Source organism: Diabrotica undecimpunctata, chromosome 8 (genome assembly GCF_040954645.1).
Source record: "Diabrotica undecimpunctata isolate CICGRU chromosome 8, icDiaUnde3, whole genome shotgun sequence".
Classification (NCBI taxonomy): domain Eukaryota; kingdom Metazoa; phylum Arthropoda; class Insecta; order Coleoptera; family Chrysomelidae; genus Diabrotica; species Diabrotica undecimpunctata.
Genome location: NC_092810.1, coordinates 142,401,482 through 142,412,470, shown reverse-complemented (window position 1 = coordinate 142,412,470; position 10,989 = coordinate 142,401,482). Strand labels below are relative to the sequence as shown.

The 10,989-nt window shown below is 34.0% G+C and overlaps 1 protein-coding gene across 2 annotated transcripts in view; it reads right to left on the bottom strand.

The window, feature by feature from the left end:
* Positions 1-2,575: 2,575 nt before the first annotated feature.
* The window catches only part of LOC140448144 (integral membrane protein 2C), a 46,157-nt gene continuing 37,743 nt past the window's right edge, over positions 2,576-10,989 (bottom strand). For both annotated transcript variants that reach the window (XM_072541233.1, XM_072541232.1), the window contains 3 exons: positions 9,587-9,850; positions 4,930-5,075; positions 2,576-3,342 (listed from right to left, as the gene is read on the bottom strand). In XM_072541233.1, the coding sequence (XP_072397334.1) occupies positions 3,215-3,342; positions 4,930-5,075; positions 9,587-9,850 (538 nt within the window). In that variant the 3' untranslated portion in view covers positions 2,576-3,214. The remainder of the gene's footprint in view (positions 3,343-4,929; positions 5,076-9,586; positions 9,851-10,989) is intronic.

Sequence of the window (10,989 nt, the reverse complement as noted above, 5' to 3'; positions counted from 1 at the left end):
TCCTTATTTATTACAGCTCAAAGCTTTCTTTTCACTCCTGAGAAGGAACCTTCAGATATATCAAGCTTTTTTTAATGATGGTATACAACTCTTTAAAATCTGTGCTAATTAATTCATTAATCAGTTTTTATCTCGAGCATCTCGTGTAACATATACAAACTTTGAAATGAAAACAAACATTTCTCCCGCGCTAAACTTCAAAATCTTAATGCAAGTAAGCAAAATAAAATACACTCGCGATCATAAAATCCGATTCACCTTGAAAATTTCACCTTTTTTTTAGGCTAACGTAGTTTTTATTTGATGGTAGTAGTAGTAGTAGTTAGTAGTAGTAGTAGTAGTTTTTTATTTGATGACGTAGCCATGCTGATTGCCAACCTCCGTCGCGGAGATGGCACGTGAAGAAGAAGTTTTTATTTGTCATCAATGTTTGTTTTGAAAGAAAAAAAAAACGGTTTTTTATTGTTTTTATTGAAAAAGCAGAAAACAAACCAAATTGTTGATAAAACAGGCATACGAAAAAAATGGAAAATACAGAAAGTGGTAAAATGTCAGTGACATTTCAATGACTAATATCGTGTATTGCCTCCACTTGCTCTAATGACCTCTTGCAGACGACGGGGCATACTCTCAATTTTTCTCCGGATTACATGTTGTGATATGTTATTCCACTCTCTCACTAACAGATCCTTAAGCTTCTGTCCGTTTTTAGGAGATGTTAGGGGTTGAATACGTTTTTTCAAATCGTCCCAGATATGTTCGATGGGATTCAGGTCCGGAGACCTAGCTGGCCAGGGTAACCTCGTAATTCCAACCTCGCCCAAGTATTGCATACTGATCGTGGCAACGTGCGTTCGCGCGTTGTTCTGCATAAAAACGACGTTTTCTCCAAGCCTTGCCATGGTATGCATAACATGTTCTTCCAGAATCTCCGTAATGTCCCGTCGTGCTGTTAAGGACCCATTTTCGATGAAGGGTAATTCTGTGCGGAGGTCGAAAGATACACCTCCCCAAGCCATGACCGAGCCTCCACCAAATGGCATTCTTGGAGCAACGCAAGCTTGTGAAAATCATTCACCGGTTCTCCTCCAAACTCTTACACGTCCATCGGATCCAGTTAGGCAGAAATGGGATTCATCTGAGAATAACTCTTTGCTCCAATAGGTAATTCCCCAATGCGCGTATTGTCGTGCAACTCGATGAACCAGGCGAAGTGGCGGTCCTTTAGCCATTACCCGAGAAGATAGTCAAAAAGAACGAAATCTTCTCCTAACTGTTGCAACGCTAAGATTGCGATTTCGTACTTCCTGTAGACGATTTCGATGCATAATCGCAATTGAGGTCCGGTTTCGTAAAGCCTGCAACACAAGAAAAGGGTCATCTGGTACCGTGGTCATTCTTCTTCGTCCAGAGCCAGGTCGTCTGGATAGCAAAACCTTCTCCTGAAAGCGTTGAAGCACTCGTTGAACCGTAGAAAGGCTTACGCCAACAGTTCTGCGACTTGCCGTTGAGTGTGACCGTCTTTCACAAGCGCAACAATTTGTGCCGTTTCAACAACAGTCAAGGGTATTTTTGGCAAAAAATACACAATAATAAACACTAATAATGGCACTAATAAACACTAATGGTGGCAATAATAAACGTTTGTTCGTTGCGTTTGAACAAAAAGTTGAAGCACAAATGAGACAATTAAAACAAGCGGCAGTTACAGGTACCGTTCATTTTGGAAAGTGTGCGTTTTCTCGCGAAATCGGCACTATTGAAATTCTTTGTTGCAAAGGAAACTGCTAAGCCGACAACAATTCCCATAAACATGCATTAGTTTGTATTTGTGTTATTATTATTTACGAAAAAGCTCGTTAAAAATGAAATATCGGTGATTTTCAAGGTGACCCGGATTTTATGATCGCGAGTGTATAAATTAATTGATAAATTGAAATGAGAACTTTTTACCTATTTTTGGAATGAGTTTTAAAAAATTTGTGGAATTAAATACATTTTTCCAAAGCAATAAAGTATGTGTGTGTGTGTGTGTGTGTGAAATATATGGCACGAAAACAAGTCCATCAGCCACAGAATGTTTTATTTATGTTTAAAGATACTTTTTTTTGTTCTTGTTGTTACTTTTTTCTAGATATATGTATAAATCACTAAAGTTATACTAATTTATATTTCTACTTTTATATCTTTAATAAAATTTATTAGCAATTCTAAGGTTTCTCTATTAACAGATGACAAAATGTGTGATAGACTTAATGAAAGCAAATATTTCATTTCAATAAGAGTTTGAATTAATTTATTAGATTTTTCTAAATATTTTTTGCATCCAAAGAAAATATGCCGGTAATATTCCAAGCTTAAATAAATGCGACGTGAATCGACCATGATTCGTTTTTAAGCAAAATACACTTGCCGAGAAGATTTGGTAGTCGAGTAATTGATTATCTATTGGGGTGGGGTGTATCTGTAAATAAGTATTTTGCGAGTTTTCAACAATATTCTCCCATTGCTGTTCCCATTTCAGCCTTATTTTATTTTTTATTGGGTTAAATACAAATGGGTTAAATAAAAAAAATTAGGTTTTCGGGGATTTATTCCATAGGAACTTTTAAATACAACACTTGACGAAATATATTGCACAAATTATTATAATAGTGTCAATACTATTTTATTTATAAAATTTACATAAACTTTACATGCATTTTATAATATATTTATTTCACGAAACTGGTATTTCCACTAGTAATATAATTTTATCTACTTGACTGGGGACCCTAAAACAATTTTTGATATTTTTGAAACCACTTGTATGTTTGTAACAGAATATCTCACATACAAGCTATAAATAAATGTATAATTCTAAACTATGTTCTTTATTAATTGAAACAATAATAATTTAAGACTGAATTAATTATGCGAAATTGACACATCCGGTGACTTCCTTATTCAAAAATTGTTTTTAGACCAACTTTTCGTCTATTTAAAAATAAAATGATGTACGCAGAAGTTCCTTTAAACCAATATACCGACCGTTATAAGCACCGCGGTATGGCACAGAGCTTTTGTAATACATCATTCGTACACAACTAATACAAGAAGTTTACCATAGAACTAAATAATAAAATACGAAAAAAGCAAGACAAATTTCGGTGATGCTTCTCAACTATTCAATTTTTTATATAATAATTTTATGTTAATACAATAATTAAACAATTTAATGGCTAATTAAACTTTTTTCATAGGCGATCACCTCATCCAGATTGGTAATTTCTATCTGAGTAACTCCATGGCCTGCGAATTGGGCAAATGTTTCTGATTGCTTATCGGCAGACCTCTTTACAACTGAAAAATGAAAATTGGACATTAGACTTGTTGAAAAACATTAATATTCAATATTATTGGCTTTGCCAAATATTTCTGTCCCAAGTCCAAATCTTTCAAAATTGAGTTTTTTGCTTGATATGTCGTTTAGTAAATATTATTCAAAAGTTGGACAAAGTCGTCAGAAATGGAAAGCCACCGAACCTCTAAAAATCGTACAAACAAGCTGAATTTTGCCGAAATGTCAATTTTGCTACCCCAAAACAGATGCATAAAAGTTTGCCACTCCTACCAACATCGATTTACCAAGAATCTGTTCGCAGTAGAAAAAAAAATGTTTATTAGCAAGCACTTTTTCTGTAGAACGAACCATTCTCTCAGAAATAACACTTGAAACGACTGGTCTTTTTGAATGTCAGTTGCGCGCGAAATGTTCACATTACAAACTATCTAAAACATTTAAAACTGCTTCTTTTTGATTGTAAGTACCTTTTTCAAAACTAGACAACTTTAGCTACAAATTCCATCCAATGTCGTCTGCGAGAAAGCTTTTCCCGTGACGTGCGATCGGTTGTAATGTAAAAGTTTAAATTCAACGTTTTTTAGGCATATTTCAAATGCCTAAAATGCTCTAATACAAGCAAGGAAACAAAGAAACTTTTAAAATTTGCTCCTGATTCAAGTAAACCTCTAATCTTGGTCAGAAGAAAGGTGACAGCTCAGTGGTACGTAGAAAAAATTCTCATACCTTTAAGACGTCCCAATATCCAATTTTTCAACAGATTAACGCAACGCCACACATTGCGAGAGTCACCATGGACTTCTTTGAACAGTCTGGAGTGAATCTTTTGTGCTGGCCGCCGAGATCTCCAGATTTATCCCCAATTGAACATGTGTGAGACATGATGAGTCGGAGGCTCCTTACAACATTCATCTCAAACTTTGGGAGCACTTCGGGAAGAGTTAATTAGGACAAAAAACGAGTTACTCCACGAGGATATTGACTACGTAATCAGAAGCGAACCTAGGCGCATCCAAGAGTGGGTTGTCTCGACAAAAAGCTCTCGACTAGCTCGATTGGATGTCTTAGCATACTAGAAAATCGATGTTTTCAATGTTTAACCACCCAATGGTAAAATTTGGCACAATTCATGTAAAAGTTCTACTTGTGAGAGAACTTTTTCTAAGCTGAGCATAATAAAATCGATATTTCGACCGACAATGCTACAAGACTGTTTGGAATATCTAAGAGTGCCTTTTGTTCAACAAGAACTTGCTCTTTAATATAAATAAAGATAGTGTAGTTCGTTTCAAAAATTTACAGTTCTACCAAATTAAAAATTATTTCAAAAATTTGTAAACTGTTTTTCATATAGGAATATATTGTTCGAAAAAAAAACCTGACTACGCCTATAGGGCTACTGATAGAATTAATAAAAAAATTGGAAGAAAAAGTGCGCCATGTGTGGAACAAAGCCTCAGTACTACCAATCTATAAATAAGTAATAATCTCTGACGGCAGTAATTATCATGATATTACACTCACTTTCTACAGTTTGAAAAGGAACATTTTCGCCAAATTAGTTCATGTTATTTTGTTTTACTTACCTCCACCAACATATTTTTCCAATTTATAAATAGGCAATCCATCACATTCACTTGCAATATATCCTCCAATGGTCTTGGTGTCTGTAATTGGGGGAATAATAACTCTCATATTTTTTCTAACAAGATCGGTATTTACTTTGTAATATCTAAAATTAAAAAAGAATAAAAATATATCAGCTTATTAAATAATAGAAAATAGAGAAACAATGTATTCGATTAATTTTGCATTTGTAATATAAAGGTATAGTAAACGCAAATTTTGTATCGGTGTGGTTTGTTTCGTCGCGTACATTTTAAAAGGATCAATTTAGCGGCAATGAAACAGTGGCATGTGTGAATCAGCTTTGTCGCTTTCAAAATTTCTTAAGCCTAGAAGAACTACAAGCCTTCATATCAATGCTTAGTTCACTTGAAATTTCTCTGCTTTTCTTTGAATAATTTTACCAGAAACAATATTATTTTTTAACCCCAATTTAGGAAGCAAATCGAAAATAATTTGATTTAATACAGCACCCGAGAAGAAATTACCGAAACACAAGTGAAATTGAAGAAGGTAATGGAAAAATTCTAAAAGGAGAAAAAGAAATAATAAAGACATAGGCAGAGGCATTATGTATATAAAAATGAAACACTTCTGAAACATCTTCATATAAACGACAGGCTAATAAAAAAAGTAAACCGAGAGTATCTAAATTACTTTAGCCATAAAAACGGGAACTAAGGAACTATTGGTAGTAGAAGGAAAGGTGGAAAATGTTTTTAAGAACCGCTTGATAAACAGGTTATCAGATAGTTTCCTCTATAAAATCTTCCAAAAAGTAAACTTTCATACACAAGGGTATTTATGCCAGACAATACAAAACAGAGGTATCTTAAAAGCGTACATGTGCGTCATCAGCATATGACTAAAGCGATATCTTGACGCTCATAGGCGTGATTAGCATACAACGTCAATATCTTCCCTTGAAACCGGTAAAAATAGGAGTAGAAGTTATGGACCATGTGCGACTCCATCACAGGCTATGTGTATGATACAAACATCTGCAGCGGAAAAGAAACAGAACAGACTTACTTTTTTGTTACACCCTGTATAATTAAACAGACCAAACAAACTATAAATGCATACAGATTGAACGAATTTAAAACGGAACATACAATTTAATATATGTCTGTTTGAACTGCATTTGAAATAGTGGACCAATATAAAACTTGGACAAAAATAAATCCATACCCGGTGATAGACATTGTATAAAATATCGTTCAACTATCTGTCTCCTTTAAAGGAAAGAGGAGCTTGCCTAATAGTCGGAGAGATAGAGCCGAAATTTTGAACTGATCAGTAATATTCAGTAATAAATCCAGTAATAAATTCAGTAATCTATTGGAATATATTCATTGTAACTGGGTTAAGACTTTGCCTTACAGGCGGACGCCCCTCGTGGTACAGGGGGTGGCTATACAGGGATGAAGTTGTAATTTTTTTCGGAAAAATTAACAATCGATAATATGGCTAAAAATTTGACCAGAGTAAGATCTTGGTATAACTAGACGAAATCCCAAAGGGCGGACGCGAGAGTGGATACATAAGGGGTGGCGGACAGGGGTGAAATTGCAATTTTTTGGGGAAAAATTAACGATAAGTAATATGTCCGCCATTTTCATGGCTCATTATTTAGCCCCTAAAAACTCTAAATCCAAAAGAGCGGACAGCTGGGTTGGTACAGAGAGCCATAAAACGGGGTCAAATGTACCACTTGCCTGCGCATTTTAGGTCTCGGTAACAATTTTCAAACTGATTTTATTATGATATTTTTATACCGATTGATTTGAAAATTTGTATGCTCACTTCTGTTACTATTCTGAAAAGCGTCAAGTAGAGTTTTCCTCAAAATTTTCCAAAAAAATTTCCGTAAATGAAAATTTTCGTAATTTTTTGAGGTAAAATCTAATTTGTAGAATCCTTTCAATTTTCTGTCAGTTATACCATGATTTTTTTCCAAAAATTTTCAAACGATTTTTCCGATAAGAAAAAAAAATTAGAAAAACTTTTCTAAAACATTTGATAAAACTCTATGTCATCGGCTGAATATTTTATAGAATATTTTGTAGTTTTAAAATGATATTATGATAATGTTTTTTTTTTCAAACTAAAGTCATATTTACTTTACAAATCACATTTTTTTCTTAAATATACCTCTGGGCAAATTTTCAGCCATATTATCGATCGTTAATTTTTCCGAAAAAAATGACAACTTCATCACTGTATAGCCACCCCCTGTACCACGAGGGGCGTCCGCCTGTAAGGCAAAGTCTTAACCCAGTTACAATGAATATATTCCAATAGAGAAATGTCATATTACTGATAAGTTCAAAATTTCGGCTCTATCTCTTGGACTATAAGGAAGCGATAAGTGGTTTGACAGCATAATAACTGCTTGTGTAGTCTAGTTTTTTCAGTGATTCTAGGCAACCTATTTGGGTGGAGTTTTGACTTGTTCTTGAAAGAATTCAGAATCCAGCAGCCCGCTGAAGTATTGGATTTTTATAATATAATTATTTGACAACCTTTTGTTGGCCAACCACCTAGAGCGGAGTTGAGCCGAAATACATTGATTTCGTATGTTCCGTTTTAAATTCGTTCAATCTGTATATAAAATACGAAAATATTAATTAAAATCCATGTGCATTATGTAATTCAATAACCTTCACCTTGCAAAATTAAAGTTAAACAAATATGAACGTGACACATCAGTTTTATTTTACATTGAAATAAACATTAACCATGCAACTAACTGCGTTTTTTAAATATTATGTTACTGGTTTAATAAAAATATTCGTTTAAAAGATCATTGACTTCTGAAGGTTGTTTATACTTTTTTTTAGTTGATCGTTTTTGTTTTATTTGAAGTTTTTAAACTGCAAACCCTTAAAATATTAAACGGTGTCTTTCCAGGTTTCCGAGTTACTAAGACCTTAACTACTTTACTAATTTTGGAAACTACTAAAGGCAAGATGCTTCAGTCACGAATAAAAGCTAAAGAACACTGGACACCACGGGAAATCCTCTTGGCAAAATGAAAACAAGACGAAAGAAACCACGAGGGAAGGAATCTGCAGCAATACAAGTGACTCAATAGATATATTAGATCCAAAATAAAGGGGCAAACCAAAACAGCCTGAGAAATGTGAAGAAATAAAATACTACGAGAAGAAATATAATTACTTGACTACGTACATAAAAATCGGTAACAAAAAAAAATATAAATTCCCTACTAGAGAAAAAAGGGAAATTTATCCACAACACACAAGAAAAACTAAAAAATTATTTAACCAAGATGTCCCTTAATTCTAAAAAGGAAAATAGAAATAAAAATATTTTACTAATAACAAAACGATAGGATCAGAATTAATAACCAAGTCTCCAACTGCATTTAAATAAGCAACGAAGAAAGAGATAAGGCTGCTCTCCTATGCTACTTACTGTGTATTCAGAATTACTATTTAAAAACACCTTAAATGAGGCATGCCACGAGTTTCTGAATGCATACAAACGAAGAAAATACTAAACTGGTAGTAAGCAAGAATAAACAAAATATTGCGTTGCCTTTAACGATAAATTGAAAAATTCGAAAACAGGTAACTCATTACAAGTACTTGTATGGATCGAGCCTGTTGGATTAACAACAAGCTCGATCATGAACAAGAAATACAATCAAAAATTTCTCAAGCCGAGCCGGCGCAAGCTTATTACCAAATTATATCTAGCGCATTTTTTAAATGGATTTAAACCACAATTAATTATAATAAAAATAACATTCAAAATTTTTGTATTTTTTTCATTATTTAATCTCCAACTTACGACGCTAAAGAGTGTCCATGTCGCTTTGCAATTTTTAAACTGCCCTTGGCTAACTTTTAAAAGGGCAACATGATTTCCGTCCCGAGTAAGTACAATAGAAAAGTTTATCCTTTAAAACCGCCGGGAGGTAACTTGAAAACGGCCGATTAGACATACATGACTTTCTCCCATAACTCTTAGTGCCCTTTTTTTAAATTCATGGGTATCGATGGGATTAGAAAGTTGACATGTATTCGAGATAGTATATAGAGACGTAATATATTATCTTCCGTAAGATTTCCGCGGTTTGTACAAGTAAACCTAAAGCTAAGATTAATACTATTACAAGAATTGATATTAAACTCAACAGGTTTGAAAGTTGGACCGCGTCGATTATCACTGCGGCAAGCTTTCGACATCCCCTCTGATGTCTTCTTCTGGGCTTCAACCCCAAGGCTTCTTCAACCTTCACCCAAAGCACGTCACCATCGACGGTATAAATGAACCGTCCGCTGTTCCCAGTAGCAGTAATGCAATGATTAGTGATCAGTGTAGTAGTGTCTGGGGGCTCGGGAGACTGAGACCTCGGAAGTCCCGAAAAAGACAGTTTAATATTAAATCTTGTAATAGTATTTATCGTAGCTTATATATATATATATATATATATATATATATATATATATATATATATATACATGTATGTATATTAAAAATAAATACAATTTAATTTAAGATATTTTAAATAGAAGACACGAAAACGACCAACATGTCTATGTAAGGATGACAGGGTCCTTAGAAATTGAATTATCTTTTACTTACCCTTCCCACATCTTGTGAATCAAATCAAACAATGACTTTGGTGGCAGAACATTGTCCCGATTCAATGGCATAACGAAGCATCTACGTCCTGTTACGTCAATGATGCCAGTTGTATTGGTATTAAAATCGTGAATGAAACGACCACTGCGACCATCTTTGAAATCAGGTACATCGATTTTTTCGTATTTTTCATCGTTGCTAATTTCGAAGTTTTCTTGGAAATAATCTTTGAAAATATGCTTGAAGTCAGTATCGTCATCGTTCCTGTGCAAAAAATAAAATTAAAACAGATCTACTCAACCCAAAATTAGGACATTTCAATAAGCATGTTTACTCCTAATAGAAAAATATATGTAATTTCAAAGAATCATAATATGCGGAAATATGTACCAAGAATATCCACATTTCTTAGAATTGCTGCAATAATATTATGAATTTTAATATGTTTTTTAAAAAATCATATCTACAAAAAACCGTACCGAAACAAACAAGAGTTCCAAAAGGTCCTTGTATACCGAACACGTCACTTTAACTTCTTCTTTTGGCAACACATCATATAAATGTCCACTATAACGACGATACTATTACAACAAAACACACACAGCAAGACATTGACGCGGTTCGTCGGCTAATTAAGGATCACCGCAGTGTAACATACCGGGAGATAGAGGCATCTTTGGGCATTTCAAAGACCTCGATCCAAAAGATCCTACATAAAGAACTGGGTGTTACGCAGTTGGTTTCCCGTTGGATCCCTCATTTGCTCACAGAAGAGCAAAAAGCGGTTCGCGTCAATTGGTGTCGAAAAACATTGGAACGGTTCAATAAAGGAAGCTCAAAAATCGTTTATGGCATTATTACTAGCAATTCATCTTGGATTTACTACTACGAACCGGAAAATAAATGCCAATCCTGTGTTTTACGATGAGGAAAAACCAACAAAAGTGATCCGTTCTTGAAGTGTGTCAAAAAAATGGCAGCAACTTGCTTGGCGGAGGAAGGCGATGGATAGGGACGACTGGAGAGAAATTCTTGAAGAGGCTATGACCTAGCAGGGTTGTAAATCCACAATGATGATGATGATCGTTTATTTACGAGTCACTTTTTGGAAGCAGTGTATAGGTACTAACGTCAATTGTGGTTTTCTTTTTTGAGTACGAGTTTGTTTATACTTCAGTCAATTTTGTTAGTATTATAATGAATATAGATAATAACGCAAATTTATCCTAAAAACATATGTTATTTCAACAATTCTGGAAATATTATGTAGATACATATATACACTGCGCTCCAAAATTAACGCATAATTTTAAAAACCCTTGTAAATCAAATAATTTTAATGTTTTGATTTTTGTGCTAATATCTTATTGTTACCCTCGGTATATTGTAAAATTTATCGGAAG